This window comes from Pristis pectinata, chromosome 19, assembly GCF_009764475.1.
Source record: "Pristis pectinata isolate sPriPec2 chromosome 19, sPriPec2.1.pri, whole genome shotgun sequence".
Lineage (NCBI taxonomy): Eukaryota > Metazoa > Chordata > Chondrichthyes > Rhinopristiformes > Pristidae > Pristis > Pristis pectinata.
In genome coordinates, this window is record NC_067423.1 from 9,751,212 (window position 1) to 9,778,588 (window position 27,377).

The window sequence follows — 27,377 nt, forward strand, 5'->3', positions numbered from 1 at the left end:
AGTATGAACAAAAATAAATAAGCCAGTGGCCTATTCAGTGAGAAAGAATGAGGCCAAGTCTGTGCATGTTCCTGCATTGGGGCCAAGGTGCTTTGAATCCATCAGTCCTTGAATTCCTAAGACAGCCTTTGAGGAGAATTTTTAAGTATAACACAAAGAAATGTAATGGCTTTTTTGAGCTCAAACCAGCCAGTACACCACGTACACTCTGCAAAAAGACGAACAGAAATTTTGGAAAAATATTCTCCATTTGGTTACTATCAATGATTCCACGTTTTGGCTTAGCCGTTCTTGGTACATGTTGGGTTAAGTCCATTTGTGTTTTGTCCTTCACCTGCACTGCATCCCAATGATGTAAAGGCAAACAGGATTCCTTGGAGGTTTTGTCACCTTCATTAATTGCCAATTAGTGAGGTGCGAGGAACATAATAGCAATGTCCAGAAATGCCAACTGCCTGCTTGTCATGGAAATGTTAACATTTCATTTACAATGCGGAAGGCCACAATATTTTTTCTGCTTCTGGTCCCTTGATATTATACACCCCATTTTATGGATGCATTTGTAACACAAAGTTGCATTTGAAGTTTTTCATTGCCAATCTTCCCTTGTGATAGCGTGGTGGGGAAGTGGGTGAGAGGATGAGGTGGGGTGAGTGATGAGTCTCGTGGTAAGAGTTATACATGCAAGCCAGCCGTGGAAAAGTTAGCTTGCAATAATCAACATCTCCGTGGATTACTTCTATATGGATGTACTTGTGTATGGAATGATCTGTCTGGACACAAAAGACATTCCCTGTGTCTCAGTACATGTGACAATAATAAACCAATGCCAATAATAGAATAGACATTCAATAATTTGGGTTTGTGGTCTTTTGTGCTGGCCCCTTAATCTCTATCCTTATTTCTAGCCATGCACCTACTTTCTCCAAAAGATAAAAATCTAATCCTTTTATGAAACCTACTGTTAAAATTGTTTTCATTACTCCTTCAGGAAATGGAATCCAAATACTCACAGCTTGTTGAACGAAAGCTTTTCCTAACCTCCCTTATGGTTCCTTGGTGAATTGTTTTAAATCTATACACTCAGTTCACTAAATCTCCATCTACTAGAAGCCATTTTCTTCTTTTAAGCCCTCAGACAAAGTAGATACATCGCACTTGAGCACAAAAACCTAGCTTGCTGTTGTAATGCAGCACTGAAGGAGTGCTGCACTGACAGAGGCTCTGTCTGTGCCCTAGGGTGAATGCGAAAGTTTCCGATGCACTATTCTGAAGAAGAGCAGACAAGCTGTCCTGATGTCCTGGCCTATCTGCTGATTCCTCACCTAACATTTGGTTGTTTGGTCATTGCCTTGTTGCTATTGGTGGAGTCTGCTATGTGTTGATTGGCTGCCACACTTCCTACATTACAACACAGACTCACTTGAAAGGGACCATACCAATGCAAGTCTCTCTTACAAAATCCCCTCGAGGTTTTAGACACCCACCCAATCTGTTCAGCATCCCTTCATTACTTTGTGTTCTGAAAAGAACATTAAGGCATCTTTGCTCTCTCTGGTAACTGAAGTTTATTAATTTCCTCTTCTCAGCAGGAGATGACCATGTTTCCAGGGCATGTTTTCTATTTCTTTTCAAGATTTCTGGTTTTTGCTTTTAGTTGTTTTTTAATAATCTGTATTGCAGTTGGGTAGCCCGGACATCTGTACGAGCTGTTTTGAGCTTGTGTTGAGACCACCATTTCCCAAAGTGATTGAGACTGTATCACAGCCAAGTTGCCTTTAAACTTGCCCAACATCCACACCTGGGGTGCTTTGGGCAGAAACTGTGGACCAGCAAATGGACATAGGGACTTGCTGGGTTTTCCCTGCACCGGCTAGAGAGAGAGACACCACTGTTCCTACTACAGCTCTAATCAGGGGTGAAGTTGTATTCCAGTGGGACCTTTCACAAAGAGAATCACGGCCAATGAAGTACATTTTGAAGTATACTATAAGAAATGGGGCAACCTATTGTTTCACAACAGGCTCCTGAAAATACTTGGGGCAGTGATCAGCTCAGCTTGACTGAGGGATTAATTCAGGCAAACATGGAGAGTTTCCCCATGCTCCCTCATGAGGGAAAGCAAAGGCCTTGGTTTAATGTCATATCTGTAGACTGGCACATCTGACAGTGTAGCACACCCTCGATATTGCACTGGACTGCTGGTGCAGATAATGGATTCAAGTGTCAGCAGTGGAGCTCAAACCACCTCCTTACTCAGAGCCACTTGTGTTACCAGCTGAGCCTGTGCTGACCCTTACTGAATTAGAAGTTTACTTAAACCCAATTAAACCTAAAGGAAATATTGGTTTCCTTTCACTTTTTTATTTGGTGGCTGAATAAATTGCCCATTAAATCTTCCAATGAATATACGCTGTTGATTGTTCTTTTAAGTCTGTGTGTGAAAGGTTTACCAACCAAAATCCGATTAAAACTGAAGTTAAATAAATTAGAAGCTCATTGTTGGAAATCAAATATTGGAACAAAATACGCTGTGCTGGATCTTCTCCCCATAAATCGTTTCTGCCTGTCATCACTGCAGGTTTGTTCACATTCAGCTGCAATGATTGGAGGAATGTTTGTCCTGCAATGTGCAAACTTACCAGCTACAGTGAAGACAATGATTGAAATTCCTGTCAGGATTCTCACACCCCTCACAGCTCTCTCTTCCCTCTCTGCATCCCCTTGTCACTTCCATGCAGACTAAAATAAAACTCTTGCTAATGGGTTTGTGATGTTACATTTTGTGGTAATATCCTTCCAGGAATTTTTGGTGTGTGTGTGCCTTTTCTGAGCAGAAAATTCTAAGAAAACTGTTTAGAAATGGTCACCATCGATACGATATCTTGATCGACCTGGCTATCATGGCATCAATCTTTGAAGAAAAATGATCATGAACTCGTTCCCAAGGCATTAATATTCTTGCTATTCAGGTGAACTTAATGCAGATGCTTAGTACTGGTATTTGCTTATTATTGTCACTTGTACCGAGGTACAGTGAAAAACCTGTCTTGCATACCGATCATACCGGTCAATTCATTACACAGTGCAGTTTCATTGAGTTAGTACAGAGTGCATTGAGGTAGTACAGGTAAAAACAATAACAGTACAGAGTAGTGTCACAGCTACAGAGAAAGTGCAATGCAATAAGGTGCAAGGTCACAACAAGGTAAATCGTGAGATCAGAGTCCATAGTATGTATGAGCCTTTCAGTTAAGAGGCGTTTACAGATCTCAGGAATGGAGATGTGTCGATTTTCCCACTGTTGGATGGATCCCTAAGTAATCCAACCCTTTTCTGCCAGTAACAGAGTGTATTGATCATCCACCCCACTGCTGCTTGCACTGGCCACTGAATGGGCTTTACTGGTAGCCTGCTTTATAGCAGTGGTGTAACCAAGAGTAATGCATCCGACGTACCAATCAGTAGCATAGAGGCACTAGATAAGTGTAAGTCTGTCTTAAATAGCAGCCACTGTATTTGACTATGAAGAAACAAAGTTCATTAATCTGGCATCAGGTTAAGGCCACCTGTTCCAGCAGAGGAGCTGCCTTCTAGCATTTGCCCCTGTGAATGTTCAGACTGTGATAATTCCAACAGGCATTTATGCACCTGCTTTGTTGATCTGTTAATCCTGATGGGATTCAACAGCATACTGGCCACTTGCTATTTTGGCCTCCTCTTCCTCTGCTGAAGTAATGCAGCATAAACCATAGAGGACGTGCTGCAAAGGTTCAGTGGGTGAGTGGGACTTTGTTCTCTGGGTGTTAGGTATCCTCACTGCAACGTGCATCTCCGCAGCATAGATGCTGAGTAGATGTTATCCCTGCCTGAAAAGTCTTAGATAAAGACCATTCAGAACTTGGAAAGAAATTTTCCTCACTCAAGGAGCTCTGGATTCTCAGTTCTTTGGTCTGGGTAAGATTAAGATCAATTCAGATTAAGACAGGTGAACAGGAAAGTGGAGCTGATGTGGAAGTTGACTTTGAGTTTCTTCTGGATGCTCCAGTTTCCTCCCACAGCCAAAGACATGCTCTTTGGTTGGCTAATTGGTTTCTGTAAATTACCCCAAGCGTGGGTGGCTGGTGAGAGAATCGGAGGATGTTAATGGACATGTGTGAGAGAATACATCACAGGGAAATAGGTGGGGGAGTGCGATTGCTTTAAATGTACGTTAGACTTGATGGGCTGAATGGCTGTTTACCATGTTGTGAGGAAAATATGAAAATGCACTGGAGTTCACCTTAGTCATGGAACTGAGTTCCTGCTACTCATGGATTCCAGATGAAGGATCTCGACCCGTAACATCGACTATCCATTTCCCTCCACAGATGCTGCCTGACCCGCTGAGTTCCTCCAGCAGTTTGTTTTTAACTCTCACTTCTTGCTGAGCCAAGGTGGGGAGTATCAATATTTTCTTGCCCCACCAGCAAACCCCATCCCCCAGCATAAAACTGTGCTTCGTACAACAGGGAATACTCCTTCCCACGGTGATTAATGCATCAACCCCAGGAATTGTACTCAGGACTACAAAGGCAGACGTGTAAGTTCTCTCACTTAAGTAAACCGCAGTAATCAGCCATCTATCACCTCCACTGTAAAATGTTAACTAGGAACTGAAAGCCTGTCTGGGGGTAAATGAGGCAAAGAGTTTTACTCCTACGCTAAGTGCTGTTGCTGAGATGAAATGCACATTATAAAGTTGCTTTTTACTGACTAGCACCTAGTGAACTGACACTTATGAGAAAGATCATTTTCTTTCCATTACTTTTACAGGAAATGCAGATTATCCATGCTTAATGTACAGTGAGGCACATAAACATTCAATTATATTAACTACGGCATTAAGTACAACTGTGCGAGACTACAAAAGCCAGCATAATCCTAGACATTGTGCAGTAAATAGAGCTAGTTTTAGCTTCACAGGACCGAACGGATGGAGTCAGCAAAAAAAGAGCTATCTCCGTGATGCTTTTCACAACCTTGGATATCCTGAAATTCTTTATGGGGAATGAAATACTTTTTGTAGTGTGACCACAGTGTCAATGATCACCATTGCCCTGTATTTATGTGGAGGATCCTCTGTCTTCTGGGGTGCTTTGGGATAGAGTCATACAGCATGGAAACAGGCCCTTCAGCCCACCAAGTCCATACTGATCATCAAGCACCCATCAACGCTAACCCACTCCGTATTCCCCTCAATTCCCCCTACCCGTGAGGGGCAACTTGCAGCGGCCAATTAATCTATCATCCTGCACGTCTTTGGGATGTGGGAGCACAAAAACGGAGCATCCGGAGAAAACCCACACGAGTCACAGGGAGAACCTGCAAAATCCACACAGACAGCACCAGAGATCAGGCTTGAACCTGGGTCACTGGAGCTGTGAGGCAGCAGCTCTACTGGCTGTACGTCACTGTGCAACCCTTGTTTTGCAGATTAGTGCTGCAGGATGTTCCCCCCTCTCTTCCTGGCTTCACCCAAAGCTAAGAAGGCTATACAATCAAAGGAGCATTGACCAGCAGCATCACTGTCCAAACTCATTTCATGTCCAGAGGAAAACATTTGTATTTATTCAGTGTGGGAAACCCACCTTCCCAGTCTAGAATCCCTGAGGCTTGTAGTAATATCAACACATCCTTTTATTTGCAGTAATACGGAGCCCAACTATTGTCATGGGAATGATGAACGAATGCAGCACTAACCAAGAAGCAGACCCAATTTGCCGAGATAGTCTATGAGACTCTGCCTAAATTGTGATATAGGTGGCTCCACAGTATCAGGCTTCCTTTGCAGAGTATTGGTATTGATTTATTATTGACACTTGTACTGAGGTACAGTGAAAAACTTGTCTTGCATACCAATCATACAAGTCAATTCATTACACAGTGCAGTGACATTGAGTTAGTACAGAGTGCATTGAGTTAGTACAGGTAAAAAGAAATAACAGTACAGAGTAAAGTGTCACAGCTACAGAGAAAGTGCAGTGCAATAAGGTGCAAGGTCACAACGAGGTAGATCGTGAGGTCATAGTCTATCTCATCGTATAAGGGAACCATTCAATAGTCTTATCACAGTGGGGTAGATGTGCTTAAGTCTGGTGGTACGTGCCCTCAGGCTCCTGTATCTTCTACCTGATGGAAGAGGAGAGAAGAGAGAATGACCCAGGTGGGTGGGGTCTTTGATTATGCTGGCTGTTTCGTCAAGGCAGCGAGAGGTAGAGCCAGAGTCCAAGGAGGGGAGGCTGGTTTCCGTGATGCGCTGGGCTGTGTCCCCAACTCTCTGCAGTTTCTTGTGGTCCTGGGCAGAGCAGTTGCCATACCAAGCCGTGAAGCATCCAGGTAGGATGTTTTCTGTGGTGCATTGATAAAAGTTGGTGAGTGTCAAAGGGGACATACCAAATTTCTTTAGCCTCCTGAGGAAGTAGAGGCGCTGGTGAGCTTTCTTGGCCGTGGCATCTACGTGATTTGACCAGGACAGGCAATTGGTGATGATCACTCCTGGGACCAGATCATCCAAACTGCCTCTGCTCCGGCCTCCGTCTCATCTGCTGCCAGAGCTTACGTTCTGCCCATCTGATCCTAGACTAGCCTGTTTCTGCTGCCGTTCCCGGGAACCAATCCAATCATGCCCCATGAACTTCAATGTACTGAGGATGAGTATTGAAAAATAAACAATAATATTTTTGGCGAGATATTACACAGGCATGGTTTTAAAAATATAAAAAAGTGTTTAGGTATTTTAAGCTGTTTTCCCCCAGAAACCAATGTACATTGACTTTTGCAAATTACCACAATTAATAAAAGCAAATATTTTGGCAATCTGCAGTTCAGCTGCAGTTGTTTGAAGTTCATCTCAAATTATAGGCAAGGCCTCAGTCACGTATTCATTACATTAACCAGGAAGTGCAAGGGAGCAAGTCCCTTCAGCATTGGTTGAAGCATCTGGCTTTGATAGGGTGCATTAGAGCCATCTGTTGACTAGGTGAGAGTTTGATACCTCGTTTACCTGAGTCCGTGATTTCAGCCACAGGTTGGAACTGCCTCATCCAGGTCAAAAGGACCACTGTGAGGATTACAGCAAAGGATTCTGTTTCTTTGGAAGTGTAAAGGCTCGTTGTACAGACTGATTTAGCCAGTTCAAGCACAGTGTGTGACCCCCTCATTATTCCTGCTTGGGAAAGCTGTCAGCACTCTGCCTGTTTTGGGAACCTTGCCTCAATTCCTTGGTCATTGATTTTAAAAAAAGTTAACATCAACCTGCTCACGGATTGGTTGCAAGAACCAGCAGGAAGAAACAGAATTGCTTCCACCCAAAGCTAATCTTGTCATAGATGTCGAGAAATGAGATCCGGTCTTACATTTGTCTTGTGCTTAATGCATGATACCTAATTCTCAGCTTCGAGTTGTCCACCGGACCAGTTCTATAAAAAATGAATGAAACCACAGTTTGGCCATCAGCACGATAGCACCACCAGACTGTCGATCATTTAATTCCTTAACTCACCTCGAGGGAGTGACAGTGGAGATCAGTATATTACTAACAACTATCTTGGTTCACTGGATTTGTGCAGGCAGAAATACAATTGTCAAAGTAATCATTGCCTAGAGTCCAGTACTTGCTTCCAGGATTAGCCGGGTTCAATTTCTGTTCAGAGCAGTTTTTCACTATCTCTTTCAGTTGATAGTGACTAACAAACCTCAGTGAACTTAATTCTTAAACCCCTTTGAACTATGTGGATGCAAAAATGGGACTTCGGTGAACCTCTGGCTGCTTGGCACCTGTATCAAGAGCATTTCACTGTACACGTCAATGAAAATCCTTCTAACTTCAACCTCTTTTCAAATCCCTTTCTCAAAGCATCCATCCGTTTCTCCTCACATTCTTCCTTCTGTCTTCCTCAATCAATTGTGGAAACTTCGAGTGAAGTATTTCTTGCCTGCATTTTGGTCCAAATTTTCCATTGCATTCACCATTAACACTTGGTTGGTGCAGTCAAGGAAATTATGGAGCACTTCCCAAACCCACACCTTGATCATCAAGGTTAGCAGTGTTGCAGTTACATGGGAACGTCACCAGTTATAGACTGCCCTCCATCCCTTGTGGTGTAACAAAGTTAAATCTCTCTGAGAAGATAGTCTGTTTACAGAGCAGAGGAGATGCAGGCAACAGCAACTTCTCCCAATAAAAGTAGGGTAATTTTTCCAGGGGGAAAATATCTATTACTTGGAGAATATTTACTTATAGATTATGTACATAAAATCAATATGAGTCACTGAACAATGGTCATTGATTGTCAGGGGAATTACCCTGTCTCCTCCATTCTGGCCGACTACTGAAGTAACCTTAAAATTAATGGTGATCTCTCTTTTCTATGCTTTAGCCAATTTTCGACCATTGTTGCATGGACTTAAAAATAATGGAGGAGAGACCTGATGTCAGCATGATATATTGTTCTGGATCAATGTAGAAACTGGTGAGCTAACATCAGTTATACTCCTGGTGTTATTAATCCTCCCTTTGCTCAGTTATCCAAGTCAATAATCTTACTCTTATGCCTGCAAGAGAAAGACCATTTTTGCAGTTCAGCACTGTTCAGTACAAAGCTCAGTTGAAGGTTGGGGCTTTTATTTTGGCAGTTAGTCCTTCCATTTGTTCAATCCCTCTCATGTTTTTGAGAGCCTGTGTCTCTGGTACACTTGCTCCTGTGTATTCTAGTGAGAGAACAGCAATATTGAGGCAAGTGGGCTATATCTTGAGATTTATTGTGCAAAGTCACTTGTTTCATTGTTGAGGGGGAAGTCTGGACGTCCAACCTGACCAATGCACTGTTCTCCACAGAGTTTACGATTCTAATAACTCTGTATTTGGCTGAATAATTATTATTCTTTACCTTGGCCAAAATTATCGTGTATTTAGACCATATTGAAAGGATTGTCAATGGAGCTTCCTTTATCTATGCCCATTGATAGGGATTTGGGCAGGTAACTGAAATGAGAATAGCTTTTCAAGGCTATGGGGAGTGGGGCTATTGGAATAGATCTCTCAGGATCCAGAATAGGCTTAGTGGGTTCAATGGCCTCTTTCTATGCTATAAAGACAAATGGCTTACAGTTTGTGCACTGCAATCTCTGGATAGCATCTCCATCATTGCATTAGCCTCTTCCCATCCTTTCTTTTGTCCCAAGCAACCAACCAACCACCACTACCACTCTACACTCCATGAGGGAATATCAGCAATCAGAAACTAAGTGTGACAGGCTGGATTTTTTAATATTGCATGACTAGCAGTTTCATTGGCAAATTTCCAATACAGCTGTTGTCTAACGTCTCAGGTGTTCACATCTGCAGTTAATTAAAATTAACAAGGTGAATGATAACGTTGGGGGAACCAATGCACATTCTGATATTCGTGACAATAATAGAAAAAATTCTCCTTATTGTATCCCATCAATCACTGCCTCATGTTCAATCCAAATCCAGTGTGCAGAGTACAACCCAAAACGTCGACTATCCCTTTTCCTCCATAGATGCTGCTTACCTCCCTAATTTCCTCCAGCAGTTTGTTTCTTGTGCGGTAGTTAAGGTAGATCTCTCTGCTGTTAGTATTTGCTTTGGCTTCTCCTTCTACTACACTGCAACGCAGTTTCAGACAATTCCCTTCACATCAAAGGCAAAACTAAAAAAGGACTCCTACACATCATCAGTGCAAAGATTTCCTGGTTGCACCTCTAGTCACTGAGTTGCTGCAAGTTTCTGAAAAGAGGAAAGGACAAGTAAAAGTTCACGATGGAAGTCTGGGTTCACGGCAACCAATTAATTGTATGACAAAGTCAACTCATTCAGAAATCAGAACAGTTAAAAGGCAAGGAAACAAAATTCTGACAAAAATGGCAATGACTTTTCCCAAAATAAATGGTAATTTCTACACAAAAAAATGCAGAGACTAGAGGATAGTCACATCGAAATTGAGTGCATCAATCATTTGGAACAAAGCACCCAAAAGACTTGATTGACAGGCAAATTATCCATCCATCTGCACTCTGCCTGGGGATTGCATTATCACCATTTGCAGCACTTTCTGTTTAGAAAATCCTTGTTAGTCTATCTGTGGTACTTGCACCTTCAATTCAGAAATTGCGTATCCAAAGCTTACGCCAGAACGAGACTCCAATAACATCCAGACTGAGGCTCAAGGGCATTACTAAGGGAGTGTCAGATGGGCTAAGCATCAGATCAAGTATTAAACCCCCTCTGACTCATCAGGCAGTACAAGTGACCATTTAAAGACCCTGTGGTGTGACTGGAGGAAGACCAGGCAGTTTTACTGATACTGTCAGCAACATTCTTCCCTCAACAAATGACTGCAGATTCTGTTGCTATTCTTATTGCATTGTTGGCACCAAACAGCTACTGCCTTTGTCTCAAAGTAATTCATTGTGTGTAACACTCTGAGACAAATCAACACGGTAAGCTGGATAGTAAGTGCATGTATTAGACTTACTAAGCTCCCGCTGTACTTAATGGATCCTGATCTGGTTTACTTTAGCAAAGCAAAATCAATTAAGATTGTATCATTGAAAGTGCCTCACACTGTGAGAGGTTGAGATGGTAGCCCCAGTTGTAATCAGTGGTTGGAGAGTGTTGAAAGAGAGTGGTTTTGATTGCTGGTTTAAATGGGACTCTGCTGATTGAACCCAGAGGGTATCATATGCAGAGGCGAAAGTTTACAGCAGCTTTTAGTTTTTCTTGCTTCTTAGACTTGGTTATAATGAAGCTTTCTATTGCACACAACTGCCCCTTTAGCACGGAATTTTGTGTTCAATAGCCTCGGAGGACAGATTACACCTTTGAGCCTATATCCTAGGGCAAGAACTTCATGGAGGACAAGAATGAAAGCTAGGTCCAAATCAGCAGTAACTAAAATGGTTTTCCAGATATCTGGAGCACCTGCATTAGATTCGGCCAAGAATTTCTACATGAGTGAACCATTTGTACATTTACTAAAATTATTTAAGTTTTCATTGAACTTGGTGAAAGATTTTGGGTGAATATCATTACAGCATTTCCAACATTATATCTGAAAAATGTGAATTTCTGCAATTTCTAAAAGACATTGTGGACAAAATGAAACTAAAATATCACAACACAGAAACAATCCAGCATCTGCTGAGTTTACATGGACTATGGATTTAGCAGAAGAAATATTTGTGAAAAGTAGAATCGCCACAGCAATATTGACAGAGAGTCATACAGTAGTACAGCATGGAAATAGGCCCTTCGGCTCAACTTGCCCATGCCAACCATGGTGCCCAAACTTTACTGATTGTAAAGATAATTGGAACTTGTCTGCGGCTGAACCAGACAGATGCAATCCTAAAATTTTTTAAACTGTCTGAAGTTTTAATATAAATTAAAATTTTGACTGTGGGTTCAAGTCCTGCTCCAAAGACCCAAGTACTGAAGGCTGAGACTCAAGAGAGGCTGGGAGTGCAACACTTTGAGAGGCACCTTTTGGGTGAGTTTTAAACCAAAGCCCCATGTCCTCTCTGAAGTGGGTGTTAAAGATCCCATGGAACCATTTAAAGAACAGCTGGGGATGAGTTAATACTTATACTGCAATCAATTTTGCTGAAGCTGATTATATGGTCACTATCTCACTGCTGTTCATACAGACTTATTGTCTACAAATTGTCTACTTCATTTCCTAAAGTACTTCATTGATGAAAAAAAAACATTCTGGGGGGGGGCATCTGAGAGTAATGAAAATTACTTTTTAAATTGGTGTTCTTTTTCCTTAGTCCAATGTATTTCTATTTCCTGTTACACAGGCAAGTGGGGATCACAATCCTTTTCTTTTATTGGCGCTCAAGGCATCAGATGTAATTGGTTTATTATTGTCACATGTGCTGCAATACAGTGAAAAGCTTTTGTTTGCGTACCATCCAGACAGATCATTCCAGACATAAGTACATCAAGGTAGTACAAAATGAATAAAAACAGAATGCAGAATAGAATGTTGCAGTTGCAGAGAAAGTCCAGTGCAGGTAGACAAATAAAGGGCCACAACAAGGTAGTTTGAGAGATCAAGAGTTCATCTTTCAGTGTATGAGAAGTCTGTTCAAGAGTCTGAAAACAGCAGGATAGAAGCTGTCCTTAAATCTGGTGGTATGTGTCCTCAGGCTTTTGTATCTTTTGCCCCTTGGGAGGGGGAAGAAGAGAGAATGACTGGGGTGGGAGGGGTCCTTGATTAGGTTGGGTGCTTTCTTGAGGCAGCAAGAAGTGTAGACAGAGTCAGTGGAGGGGAGGCTGGTTTGCGTGATGGGCTGGGCTGTGTCCACAACTCTCCGCGATTTCATGCAGTCTTGGGCAGAGCAGTTGTCGTACCAAGCCGTGGTACATCCAGGAAGGACTAACGGAGAACCTAAGTGCCATGTTTCAGCAGAGTGTCTCACCGTGAAGTGCCCAGTCAACATCTATAACCCACAGTCCACTAGGGGCTCCCTAAATCCCAATCGGGAGACCAGGACCCAGTATGGCTGAGATTCTTCTCCTCACCCTGTCTCCCCCTCTGCTGCCTTGTCAGAAGTGACCAAACCCTAATGTAGCTCGATACTACTGCCAAAGTTGGAATTAACCGGGCATTATGTGTGGCACAGTTTCATACCAAGCAATGGAGTCATCAACTCGTGCATCTGGGCAGCTCATCAGGAGCTGAATGCTACAGTAATGCTACAGCTGGCAATCCACAACAAGGATTTGGGTTTCATTTAATGAAAAAAAAATCCCAGTGGAGGTGTAAGCACAAAAGAATGTATTTGCACTGCCACCCCATGTCTCCTCCTAACCAGCTGCAGAAAACCCTTTCTGTGAACAGTCACAGTCCTTTATACTAACTGGAAGATCGTGTAATATCCGGCAGTGATTTCTTTTGGCTGGGGAGCATGTTGCCAGGATCTTTAGCAGCTGTGGTTTGTGGTGGTTGCTCAGGATCCAGATGGCATTCATTGCTGCTGAGCAATGAGTTGCAGATTAATATAGCATCACATTGGACGCAAGGCTGGATGGAGACTTTACAGGAGTAATAATAATCATGTTGTGGCATGCTTTCATCTGAGTCCATAATTTCTACTTGGCAGCATCTGTTTCCTGGCTCGGAATCTGCAGACATGTGATTTTACCTTTCGGACACTCGACCTGAACCACCGATGGCAGTCAAAGGGTGCCTGTTACTGGGAGACGCAAGGAAGCCTTGTCTCTTCCAGAGCAATAAACAATCTGCTGGAGGAAGTCAGCAGGTCGAGCAGCATCTGTGGAGGTGGGGAAGGAATTGTTGACATTTTGGGTGAAAACCCTGCATCAGTTTGGTGACAGTAAGACACTTATTAAGGTCACGATTAATGCACTGAAGCTGTTGTGGGTACAAGTGTACATACTGACATGCTAGGTCAGGAGAGTCAAAGTCCTATAACAGGCCCATCCGGGTAAACTGGAAGCACATTTAAAACGCCCCTCCTCAGTCCACCAGTCACTTCAGACTCCTGTCTCACCACTTCACTTCTCTTTATACTGGCCATCTCCCCTCTCCACTCTTAGTCCTGATGCAGGGTTTTGACCCGAAACATCGACAATTCCTTCCCCCCCACAGATGCTGCTCGACCTGCTGAGTGCACCCGGCAGATTGTTTGTTGCTTCGAATTCCTGCATCTGCAGTCTCTTGTGTCTCCATTGTCTTTTCTGTGTATTCTGCTACATTACTTCTTAAATTTAACATCCAATAGGATGAGGGCAAGGACAACATTTATTGCCCATCTCTACGTGACGTCAAGAAGGTGGTGCGGCCACCTTCAGAACTGCTGTTGGCTGTCTGATGGAACAGCTCCCACTGTGTACTGGGCAGGGAGTTCCGGGATTTAGATCCATCAGTGATGAGGGAGCAGTGATATACTTCCACAACAGTATGGCTTGGAACTTGGAGGGCAATCTGGAGATGGTGACATTCCCGCACTTCAGCTGCCCCAGTCCTGATTGGCAGAGATTGCAGATTTGGGAGTTGCTAGCCCAAAGACAGTGAAGCACAGTCGGTACAACCTTCAGCCACTGTGTTCAAGTGGAAGTAGGAAAGGGTTAAGGTAGTGGATGGATGCCAATTACATTCACTGCTTTGTCCTGGATGATCCCTTCCATGTTGTTGCAACAGACTTTATCCAGGCAAGTGGAGGGTAACCATCGCTATCTTGACTTGTGCCTTGTTGATAGTGGAAAGACTTTGGGGAATCAGGAGGTGAGTCATTTACTTTGTATTTTGCCTCCACCAAGTAAACTTATTCCCATTTGTCAACAGCAGCTATTGTCATCTTCATGCTGCCATGTTACTACAGGTACCTTTACAGAAAGAACCCCCACCCCACCATGCCCTCCCCATGAGAGGACTCATCATCGAGAATTGGCAGAAGGCAATCAGTAGCTTTCATTTTCAGCAGATGCATGCCCATTTACTCTGCAATCTTTCAATAAGTCCGATGCTATGAAGTTTCTGGGTCTGGGGATGAAGTGGCTGCTGCTTGGTGATTGTGTGTTTCTCTGTTAAATTGAGGTCCAATTGATTGTGCAGCATTTCACACAACCAGTGAAGCTGCACTCTGGGGAGAGGCATCAAGTGTTCTGCAAAAGCAAAAAGCATCAATGCGAGTATAATGCCCAGAAACGCAGCAGTAATTTTGTCTGGTCTTATTATTATTGTTCTCTTGTTTTTTAATTTGTTCTGCCAGAAGTCCAAATTCTCAAAAGGCTTTGCACATTATTACAAAACATTTGAAGTATCAGAGACCTCCCGTTGCGTTTGTCAAATCTGTTTATCAAATGTCTGTGGCCCATTCCATGCCCCTCTCAGGAGAGCAGCTTTCCAGTTTGTACATGTTCATATTTTCCTGTTTAATATGAACATACTACGTCCTGAATTCTATGGGGATGCTGATGTAAATGCTACAATTGGCATTGGCATCTTTGACTAAAAAAATGAGCTTCATTGCTGGTGGGCTGGGGGGGGGTTCAGGAGCAAGGGTTGGGCAGATCAGAAGGTGAGTGTGTGCATTTGATATCCAGTGAAGAGAGTCATAGCGTAATATAAGCATGGAAACATGGCCCTTCGGCCCAACTCATCCGTGCCGACCAAGGTGCCCACCTAAGCTAGTCCCAGTTGCTCGCGTCTGGCCCTTATTCCTCTAAACCTTTCCTATCCATGTACTTATCCAAATCTCTTTTAATATGTTGTTATTGTACCTGCCTCAACTACTTTCTCTGGCATGAAGAAGTTGCCCCTCAGGTCTCTTTTAAACCTTTCCCCTCTCACCTTAAACCAATGCCCTCTAGTTTTTGGTTTCCTTCCTCCGGGGAAAACGACTGCGCGCGTTCACCCTTTCTATGACCCTCGTGATTTTATACACCACTGTAAGGTCACCCTTCAGTCTCCTACGTTCCAAGGAATAGAGTCCTGGCAGCGATCTTCTTTGCATTCTATCCAGCTTAATGATGTCCTTCCCATAACAGGGTGACCAAAATTGTGCACAATACTCACAATAGAGGGACAAGCTCAGCTATGATAACTGTCCATTATGCCCCGCTCATACTCTCCTCCCAGCTTCACATCTGGGATGGCCTCTCGCTTTAATTGCTTCATCGGATCACCACGCAGCCTCACCCCAGTTGTGGGGTTGGTGCCGACAGAAGTCAAGAAAACTGGAGATTAAAACAGAACTCCCTTAAATGCCACAAAAAAAAATTGGAGCAAAGATAGAAAACCGCGCATTGAGAACAAGAGAGATGTTCTATGTCTATCGAGCATCATCTGTGTTTGTGTTATTTTTTATGCTTGTTATGTTTTATGTTTTGAGGATTGTAATATTTTCATTTGTAATCCTGCTTCAGAGAATGTAATGTCGAATGGTAATTGCTTGCGAACATGGAGATCCTTGTTGCAGCAAGCTTCGAGAATATTCAGAGCTGCCGGATATTAAATCCACCTAATCACACTTAGTCTTTAATCATTTAAATAAGACATAATGGATGAATCATCTAAACCTAATTGCTCCCTGCACACATTGGCATTACTTCAAATGAAGTCTGGTTTTGAGTGGTGGGGGGGGTGGTTAGTGAAATAATTTAAATTGTATTGCACAGAATGATATCTACTAGCTTAATGACTTTTGTACATTGTCTTTTGTAATTTTAATTTTAATTTCCAGTCTTTTAAATTCTTGCTTTGTTGTTGTTCTTTACAGGGTGTTGTTTTGTTACATTTTACACAAGAAAAGCTGCACTTGAGGCTCAGAATGCCCTGCACAATATCAAAACTTTACCTGCGGTGAGTATCACTGATCTTATTGCAAACAGCATTGTGAAGTCATAGCTCGGCTTGGCTCGTCTGTTGGTCCCTGTCTTGTTTGGATTAGAGGAGATCTCAAGGTGACCCAGAGCTATAGCGGTAACCAACAGAGAAGTTGCTTGAGACAAATTGCTTGCCCTGGCAAAAGGTTGCAAATGCCATGGGATCGAAGTTAAAATTGAAGAGCATGGAAAGTTACGTTGAAACTGTATAAAGCACTGATTGGGCCACAACTGGAGAACTGCATTCACTTCTGGTCACTGCACTTTAGGAAGGTCCTGGAGAGGGATCGGGAAAGAGGAGGAGAGATTTCAGCCACGTTATTGAAAACTGTGTGCCACGTTGCCAAGGCTGTCATTTCTCCTTAAACCAAATACCTTTTGGCCAGGATTTAGTTCATCTGTTGTAATATATCGTGTGCCTTCATATTAAGTTTTGTTTGTGTTCCTGTGAGTGGGACATTATGCTGCTTGAACGTTGCTACATTGATGGACGTTGTTGTTTTAATAGATCTAATGGAAGGTAACTTGGATGGACGTAAACACCTTGCTGCCCATTGTGTGTAGTTCCAAATGAACATGTCGAGCATGCATATTAGGTGGTCCTGTTTAACCATGTCTTTGCTAAAATTTGGGAGAATTTTTGGGAAGTGGCTTTAACGATGGAAGAGGAACACACAGGAAGAGTCAGCCAAAGTGATTGGGCAAGAGAGACATTTTGGCCTCTCCTTGTCTCATATTCTTGAGAGTGAAATGAAAATGGAAATTAGTATAAATACTCAGAAATTGACTTCTGATGGAAGATCATTGATCTGAAACATCAGTTCTGTTTCTGTCTCTACAGATGTGGCCTGACCCACTTAATGTATTTGCTATTTTACACTTTACTGTCAATGCTGGGAAATATGAAACATTTTGCTTTTGAATTCCCATGGCTGAAGGAACTACCAATCACACTATTTCCTTCATCTGGTTTGTAAACATATGATGAAACAATTAAAACATTCCATTTGCCTTCTTGATAACCTGTTGCACCTGCAGACCAACCTTTTGCGATTCATGCACAAGCACTCGCAAGTCCCTCTGCACAACAGCATGCTGCAATCCTTCACCTTTTAAATAATAATCTGATCTTCTATTTTTCCTTCCAAAGCAGATGACTTCACATTTACCAACATTTTACTCCATCTGCCAGACCCTTGCCCACTCACTTAACCTATCTATATCTCTCCGTAGACTCCCCACATCCTCTGCACAATTTGCTTTGCCACTCAATTTAGTGTCATCAGCAAATTTAGATACGCTACACTCGGTCCCCTCTTCCAAATCGTAATGCATATCATGAAGAGTTGTGGGCCCAGCACCGAGCCCTGCGGCACCCCGCTCACCACTGATTGCCAACCAGAGAAACACCCATTTATCCTGACTCTCTGCCTCCTATTGGTTAACCAATCCTCTATCCATGCTAATACATTACCACCAACTCCATGCATCCTTATCTTATGGATAAGTCCTTTATGCGGCACCTTATCGAATGCCTTCTGGAAATCCAAGTACACAACATCCACCTGCTCTTCTCTATCCACTGCACTCATTATATCCTCAAAGAACTCCAGTCAGTTTGTCAAACAGGACCTACCCTTCCTGAGTCCATGCTGTGTCTGCCTGATGGAACCATTTCTATCCACCACTATTTCTTCCTTAATGATAGCTTCAAGCATTTTCCCGACTACAGATGTTAAACTAACTAGCCTATAGTTACCTGCCCATAGTCACTGTGGATGCTATGTGCAGTTAGTCACTGTGGCCACTCTGTATACACTCATAAAAAGCTCATTGAGGAAGGAATGTTACTCATGATCCTAGTGGAGTCACCCACCTCTTTTGTCTTCTGTATCCACCTTCAGCCATCAGGTGTGGCCTCAGCTTAATATTTCATGTGGAGGAATGCAGGCACTTAACCTAGTTTCTGTTACGGTAGCGGACTCCACATTTCCAGGGCTGTCCAGATACAGCAACTTCTCCTGATTTTTGCACTGGACTTAATTGGGGACAATCTTGGGGTAATGGCCCCTAGGTGTGGAGCTCCTATTGAGTAGAAACATCTCTATTTCTACCCTATCAAACCCTTCAATATTTTTAAAGGACTCAGTCACCCCTCGGCTTTCTCATTTTGAGGGAGAAATAGCCCTCAGCTAGTGTGTTCTTTCTTGACAGGCATTTCAATAAGATTAAAGTCTCTCCTGAAGTCGACCAACCCATCAAGCTTCAATCGTGACTAAAGACAATACCCAAATCACCAATGAGTCATTGCTTAATAACTAAGAAATGATATTAAAATCTCTATCTGTCTGTTTCTGTGAAGAACAGCTAGTGGCCAGTCCTCTATTGGCATCACATTGCAGTGACCTCCTCAGAGGTATGGGTTAGTTATATAAGGTTGACCACCCTCCTTTCCAGTAAGTTGGTCCCCTTTGCTTTATACTCAGCTGTGAGCAGGTTGAAACTGTAGGGCCATTGAGAGTCCATCTGAGCTTCAGCAGCACACTCCCTCCCTGTTGGCCATCACCTCAAGCTTGACACCCCAGACACACAATCCTCAGTGGATCCATCTGCACGTAATTTGTGTGTGTGTGTGTGTGTGTGTGTGTGTGTGTGTGTGTGTGTGTGTGTGTGTGTGTGTGTGTGTGTGTGTGTGTGTACACCTGCGCGAGTCCTCAGGCAGGATCTCCACCCGAAATACTGACGATCATTTTGCCTCCACAGATGTTGCCTGACCTGTTGAGTTCCTCCAGCTGCATGTATTTTTGCTCCTGAGTCTTTAGTTTATTCCTTTTTGATGCTAGTATACCAGTCTGGTGGTTTGTCTTCAGTAATCCTTTGGTTTGAGAGCTGACTGAAGCCAAGCACTACCACCTTCCTTGTGTTGACGGAGTTGGTTCTGGGCTGGGAACTCCTGGATGCTAGGCTGCAGGTTCCAAACAAACCAAACTCCTTCAACTTGAATGAGAAGAAGTAAAAAGATTTGTTAGGTTAAATGGTTGTGGTTGTTGAGAATTTGGCATACATTTTAAGGGCATTCTTAATAACAATTTTTATGGACTGCAGACAAATTAAGCTAACTGTAATTAGAGCTAAATATTATGTCTGAAAATGGAAAGAGGTCAAGAGATCCGGATAAGCAAACTAAAAGTCAGAACAATAATCAGCGACAATACATAAAGCAAATGTTGGGATATGTTTGGAGGTCAGTGCTAAACTGTAGTTGTGCCACTTCATAAATCATTAATATCTCCATACTGTGCACTGTTCTGGCTATCCAAATACAAAAATAGGGCATACACAAAGATAGAGATTGGGTAATGAGGAGTAGTTGCAAAAAGCCTGCACTTTATTCATTGCCGTATTGTAGGTGATTGGGTAATTTCCCTGTTAATCAAGCTTGATGATCGCACTGTCTTGGATGGAAAGTTATTTATGTCAAAACCTAGCCGCACCCTATCAGCGATGTTCCCTTTGTGCTCTCTGTCCCTCCTGTCACCTTAAATTCACCTTTATTTCAATCTCTCTTTCCCAGTTCTGACCTGAAGTTTTAACTCTGTTTCTCTTTCCAGAGATGTTACCTGACCTGCTTAGGAACAGAAAATGTTGGAAGCACTATTTCTTGAGAAATTTCCCTGCTTTTATTGGATGAAACTGCTGTGGCTTTGGTCACAAGTTGTCTTTCCTCTAGCTTTTAAAAAGGCTTTGCTTTCTGAGTAAATTGACACTGTTTTGCCATTTTTTGTGAGGTTTATTTTTTTTATTGTGAGCTCAGTTTATGCCTTGCCTAGGCTTTGAATCACAAGCTGAGAGTGTTGTCATTTTACACCCAGTTGTATGGAGACTTGCCAAGGGGCGATCAAGAGGTGATGATATTGCAGTTGCTTGGGTTCTAAAGGCATTGAGTAAGATGGACCATGACAAACTGTTTCACACTGCCCAGAGCAGTGGAACCGAAGGACGTGGTCTTTGCCTGAACTGGGATGGGATATTTAAAAACCAGTGCATGTTTAATGATCAAAAAGCAAAATGCTGGAGGAACTCAGCCGGTCAGGCAGCATCAGTGGACGGAAATAGACAGTTGATGTTTTGGGTCGAGACCCTTCATCTGGATGGACCCTTCACCAGGCCAGATAAAGGGTCGCAACCTGAAACATCAACTGTCCATCTCTCTCCAACAGATGCTGCCTGACCCTCTGAGTTTCTACAGCATTTTGGTTTTTGCTCCAGATTCCAGGATCGGTCGTCTCTTGTGACTCTATGGGTAATGATTCTTGGGTGACTGAGTGCTAATTCTGTGGAAGTAAGTGTCCCGGAGAAGGGAGTAGAACCAGCCAGTGTCAATTCACTTTATTGCAAATTAGGCAGACCTTTCAAAAACGTGTGCATCGGGATGCAGTAGAGCAGTAATTGTAGCCATGAAAAGGTAGGGATTTGTTCTCTGTCTGGTGTACTGAACATGTAATTTAGCAGCATATGTGCATTATACATTCCGCCTGAAATTCAACTCCAGTGAAGTGAATAAACTGAATTTTTAGAAGTGGAGTACAACACACATACACTACTGCATCATGTGCTTAGTGTGTGAAGCTGCAGAAGAGTCTCCACTTCATTATACATTAAGTGTAGTGTGTTTAGGAAAACAAGGAACTTTGTGTCTATGATCTTCAAAGCTTTCAGTCACTAGAATTGCCCGATGAATAAGTCTGTAGTAGACTAATTGATAGAGACTGCCAAAATGAGGTGAGTACAGCATTATTGTTATGTCTTGTGTCTCGAAGGTGAACTGAATGGACTTTTTTTGTCAGTCAGTTCCAATGTTCATTTGATTCATGGCCCTTGCAGGGGTAAGCAAATAATGTTTTATGCAGAAACTAAAAGGATTAAATATCCACAAAGCTCCGAGACTAGATAAGATACCTTCTAAAATGCTTAAGGAATGAAAGGAGAAGATTAATATGTTTTGGCTAATACTTTCCAGAGCTCCATTAAGATTGGAGAAGTGTCTGAGAGCTGGAGGATAGTAAATGTAAATGAGTTTCTTTATTCAAAAAGGGAGAAAGCCAGAGTCTGATAAATCTAGGCTATCAAAGATGAGTGAAATTTTAAAAGCAGTGCTAAACCATGTTGGATACAAGTATTTAAAGAGAGGTTATTCAAAGCAACCAGCATTCATTGGGGGAAAGTGGGGTCTGGACTATAACTAAATTAGTGAACTAGGGTAATACAATCGATGTAGTTCAACTAATTTTTTGCTTTAAAAGATGTTTTAACAGTTCCACGGAAGACTAGGGAGGCTACTAGATGAGCCGCAAGAGATTCTGCAGATGCTGGAATCTGGAACAACACACACAATGTGTGTGGAGGCTACTAGATAAGTTGACATGTCTTGGAAACTTTCTGAGATGGTGCAAGACCATCACTGATGTAATCTCATGACTTGACATGCTCAAATGGATAACCGTGCATCAAGGAAGTAGACTGGAACTGCCCAAATTCACTTCACATTAGACTCGCGGAGATTTCCGTCCTTAATTTTGAAAGCAGTAGCTAGGAGAAATTATGACATTCGTATGCCAAGGACTTGCCCAGAGCACCACTTCAGATTACATTCAAAAGCAAGAAGAATCTGCAATTATAAATGAATTTCTTCATCATGAGCAAAAATTGGGAAATGGTTGTAAGATGGATAGAAATTCTTCATGGAAAGAGTGATCAATTCTCAGGGTAGATTTGAGGTAGCGAAAATCTTCAACCTATTCAAAATAAAGTTAAATGAGAGGGGAATGTAAGCTTCTGTGTTGAAAATCTGATGTTAATGACCCAGTCCTCCTGGAGTGGATTTGGTCCTGGTCTTGCAAGTGAAGGTAAAGTGTACTGAAGCACTTTATCCAGATCCATTTTCCAAAATTGCTGGCAGTAATTGAAAAGACATCTTGAGTGATGTGTTCTTTACTCTTCTGTTTGCAAGCAGATTGTAGTCTTTTTCTTAAAGATGTTGAGTGGAAGCAAACAAGTCAAAAGCACTGTGTCTGAACTGAAGCATGCCTTCCTTTGAACCTTAGACTCTCAGGGCCTGTTGCTGTGTATCTGGTGACAAGAGAGGAGCAATCTTCTTCATTGTACCGTATAGAGTTCTACAGCACAGAAACAGACCCTATGACCCACCATAACCATGCCAACCTTTTTACTCATTTACACTAATCTCATTTGCCCGCACTATGTCCATATCCTTCTAAGCCTTACCTGTCTAATCGCCTCTTAAATGTGGTGATTGTATCTGACTTCACCACTTCCTCTGGCAGTGAGTTCCAGATATTAACAACCCTCTATGTTTAAAAAAATCCCCCTCAAATTCCCTTTAACTCTCCTTCCCCTCACCTTAAATCTCTGCCCTCTTGTTTTTGATACACCTACAATGGGAAAAATATTCTGATTATCCACCCTGTCTATGCCTGTTATAATTTAATATACTTCTATCAGGTCACCCCTCAGCCTCTTTCAATCCAGGGAAAACAACCCAAGCCAATCCAATAACTAAAGTCCTCCAATCCAGGAAACATCCTTGAGAATCTCTTCTGCACTGTCTCCAGCACAACCACATCCTTTCTATAGTGTGGCAACCAGAACTGCACACAATGCTGTAAGTGCAGTGTAACCAGTGTTTAGTGAAGTTGAAACATAATGTCCCAACTTTAAATTTTAAGAATGAATATTGCTGTTTTCTCTGCACCCATGTGTGTCTTCGTGCACTGATCCTGAACAGACAGGAGAATTGTAATAAAAACAGAAAATGCTGGAAATACTCAACAGGTCAGGCCATATGTATGAGAAGAGAAACAGAGTTATATTTCATGTCAAAGACTCTTCATAAGAACGCAATCATGTGGTTAAACCGTGTGCCTGCTTCAGAACATTGTCGCAGACAGACTGGAACATTCTTTCCACCAGCTTATTCTCAGCATGTAAATAGTTTAAGTGTGCTGTCTTGCAAATAAGCCACTGCCTTTTCCAATATATGTGATGGAGTCATACAGCTAGGAAACAGACCCTTCGTCCCATCAAGTCAATGCTGACCATCAAGCACCCAATTAACCTCAACCTACTCTCATTCCCATTTTGTTCTCCCCACATTCTCATCAACTCCCCCCAGATTCCACTGCTCACCTGCACACACAGAACACTTTGCTGTGGCCAGTTGGCATACCAAGTTGCATGTCTTTGGGATGTGGGAGGAAACTGGAGCGCTGGGAGGAAACCCATGCAGTCACAGGGAGAAGGTGCAAATTCCACACAGTACAGAGGTCAGGATTGAACCTGGGCCACTGGGGCATTTATATTTTTGCTAATATATTTTGGGTAAAGGCAAATAAGTGCAAAGTCTTTATGAAGACATTGCACTGATGGGTGTAGTCTTGCACATGCTCATTGAAATGTGCAAGTCTTTGTAAAGCTTACACCCTAGTCGGGAAATTTCAATGCCCACATTTCAGCTTTTGGTTTAGAGTATGCCTGAATTATAAAATTCCAAGACATGTAAATAAATAGATAAAACGGAAGGGAAGCAAAGGTCAAGAATTTATCAGAGGAGGGACAAAGGTTGCAAAACTTGCTTTGCATTGGATCATTGCAAACTCCCAGCCTCCTCTCTGAACTCGTACTTGGAGCTTTGATCCCACTGGGTCAACAGCTGAACATTAACCATGCTACAGTGACCTTTTTTCACACATGAGTTGGTGGTTAAAATACCTGGACTGAACTACTTCTTCTTTGAGGTATTCTGTCCATCTTGTATGTGGAGTCCATTGTTTTTGATTCATGTAATAATTGACCTTAATAACCAAAAAAAATAGTTTGCTGGCAAAAATTTGTCTTATTTCCCTGACTTGATTTTAATTTGAAAATGCAACATTTTGAGAATTGATCTAGAAGATTATTTAAATTCAGGAATTCAATTTTATACCACAGAGACAAAGATGTTTGTTTGACACGGCAATAGGCTCACAAATGCAATTAGATATTCAACACAGATTTCCAACCAACTGGCAATTTAATGGGTCTTTATTTTTCTGAGGAAATAATTGTGTGTCTCACTGCAGTGCTGCTGCATTTACACAAGAAAAAATGGAAAGTAGCTCACATTGTTCCCTCTGTTGTAAAACATTATCTTAATTGGGTGCTTGACTGAAAGTCTTTATGCAGGAAGACAAGAGCGAATGCAGGAGCCTGGGATACAAGAACTGTGGTTAATGGTTCTGTGTCATAAAGCTCGCTCCTGATAAAGTAAAACATGGGGCATGGAATTTAGATGAGATTTTAATTAGCTATTAGCATGGGACTTATGACCAATCTAAAGACAGAGTGGCTGCAAGATTGCCTACGAGCACAATCTCTGACTAGAAATCGGCCCTCTATCACAAAGTTTTTTTCACAGTAGCCCATTACTTCTCAAATATCAGTGATGAAAAACACGATGATGCTGGAGGAACTCAGCAGGCCAGGCAGCATCCGTGGAGAAAAGCAGGCATTCAATGTTTCGGGTCAGGACCCTTCTTCAGGACTGGAGATAAGAAAAGGGGGAGCCCAATATATAGGAGGGAAAAGCAGAGCAGTGATAGGAGGACAAAAGAGGGGAGGCGGGGTGGGCGCAGGGTGGTGATAGGTAGATGCAGGTAAGAGATAGTGATAGGCAGGTGCGGGGGAGGAGGGGAGAGCAGATCCGCCGGGGGATGGGTCAAAGGTAAGGAGGAAAAAATGGGGGTAGAAGAAAGAGAGAGAGGCTAAGAAAGGGAAGACAAGAAGAGACATGGTTGGAGGTGGGGGGTGGGGGTGGGGTTGTGGGGATTACTTAAAGTGGGAGAATTCAATGTTCATGCTGTCAGGCTGCAAGGTTCCAAGACAGAAAATGAGGTGCTGTGCCACTCGGCCTTCTCCACTGTTCCTGGCAGTGGAGAAGGCCGAGGACTGACATATCTTTGATAGTGTGGGAGGGGGAGTTGAAGTGACTGGCAATGGGGAGATGCAGATCACAGTCATGGACAGAGTGCAGGTGTTCTGCGAAATGGTCACCTAGTCTGCATTTGGTCTCTGGATCTTTCAGTCTGTGACTTCACTGGAATTCCATTCCATGAATTCATTAAACGCTGAAGTCAAAGAGCACAGAAGGAGGCCACTGGAGCTGGTATCAACTGTTCAGCAGCATTATCCAAGGAGTCTGCTCCCTCTTCCTTTTGCTCCATAGAGACCTGCAGGTGTATCTGAAGTATTTATCCAAATCCTTTTTGAAAGATTACTATTGAATCACTTTCCAGTGTTCATTCAGCATTGTGTTCCATACCATAACAAAGCATTGATAACACAAACCTACATTTAGTCATAGAGTTATACAGCACTGAGATAGGCTCTTTGGACCAACTCGTTCATTCCAATCAAGTTGTCTACCTGAGCTAGTCCCATTTGGCTCATATCCGGTCTAAACCTTTACTCTCCATGAACCTGTCTAAATGTCTTCTAAACTTAATTGTATCCACCTCTCCAGCTTTCTTTGACAGCTCGTTCCATATACCCAGCACCCTCTCTGTGAAAAGCTTGCCCTTATAAATCTTTCCCCCCTCACCTTAAATCTATACCCTCTAGTTTCTCTACCCTGGGAAAAAGCCATCCGCCTTATGATTGTATATACCTCAATAAGGTCACCACTCAGCCTCCTAAGCTCCAGGGGAAAAAGTCCCAGCCTATCCTTATAACCCAAGCCCTCAAGTCCTGATAATATCCCAGTGATTCTTTTCTGGCACTGGATATGTTCTCCCCTTATTTACTCTTTATAAAAACCTCTCATTATCTGAACACCTCTAACTCCCCCTAGCTTGCCTTGTCCCATGGATTACCACCCCAGCTTCTCTCCAAGTAACTTGCCTCCCTCACACCTGAACCCCATTAATCTTCTCTGTCTCTTAGGCTGTTTATCCCAATTTAGACTGCATTGAAGTGCATTCTAGCTTCAATGGCTGAATTAACGTCTGTCCATCTAAACCCATTCTCTTTCTACCATAGTTTAATTTGAGCTGATGCTCCCCATGATAGGAGAAGGTTAAAAACATCAGATAACAATTTTATAAATCTCTCCTTCTCCCTCTCCCTCTCCCCCATGCACCCTAAGTTTAGACATGTTACCGTTTACAATTGCAGTGCTGAGTTCTTGGCACACTTTGTAGTCCATTTAAAAGAGCAATTGATGTTCTTCCTATTTTAAGTGGGTTAACAACTTGGTCAAGATGGAAGAATTTCACAAGAACACAGTAATCAATGAATCGCAAGTGACTGTGCATCGGATTTCTTATAATGGATAGCCAAAGTGAGCTCGGGTTCAGATCTAACTAAAAAAGTAATTCACTTGCCTCCTTCTCCAGAAAATAATAGATCACCAGCAATGATTCCAACTCACCCGTTGTCATCTGAATCTGAAGATTTGTACTCATTGGTTCATGTATTTTTACACCCAAGAGTTTGTTGGTTAGGACCACTGAGAATTTCCTCTCTTTGCATCAATTGTAGGTTTAATTTTCTTCAAAGGTCCAAGGCAGCATCAGTACTTGGAGGGTATCATACCCTCTATACTATCCCAACAATGTGGTATCAGACTGGCACCGTCACCTGCAGACAAGCAGGAATAGCCAAAGGAATAAAACCAGGAAATGTTGGAAACACTCAGCAGGTCAGGCAGCATGTGCGGAAAGAGAAGCAGAGTTAATGTTTCAGGTCGGGACCCTGTATCGGAATTGATCAGTCAACCTGAAACATTGACCTTGTTTCTCTTTCCACAGCTGCTGCCTGACTTGCTGAGTGTTTTTCCAGCACTTGCTGTTTTTACTTTGCATTTCCAGCATCTGCAGTTGTTTTGATTTTTCAATAACTG

General features: G+C 42.5%; 1 protein-coding gene across 15 annotated transcripts in view; it reads left to right on the forward strand.

The window, feature by feature from the left end:
- Nucleotides 1-27,377, forward strand: part of celf2 (cugbp, Elav-like family member 2) — a 633,618-nt gene that overhangs the window by 481,373 nt on the left and 124,868 nt on the right. For all 15 annotated transcript variants that reach the window (XM_052034302.1, XM_052034293.1, XM_052034298.1 and 12 more), the window contains one exon: nucleotides 16,318-16,400. In XM_052034302.1, coding sequence (XP_051890262.1) covers nucleotides 16,318-16,400 — 83 coding nt within the window. The remainder of the gene's footprint in view (nucleotides 1-16,317; nucleotides 16,401-27,377) is intronic.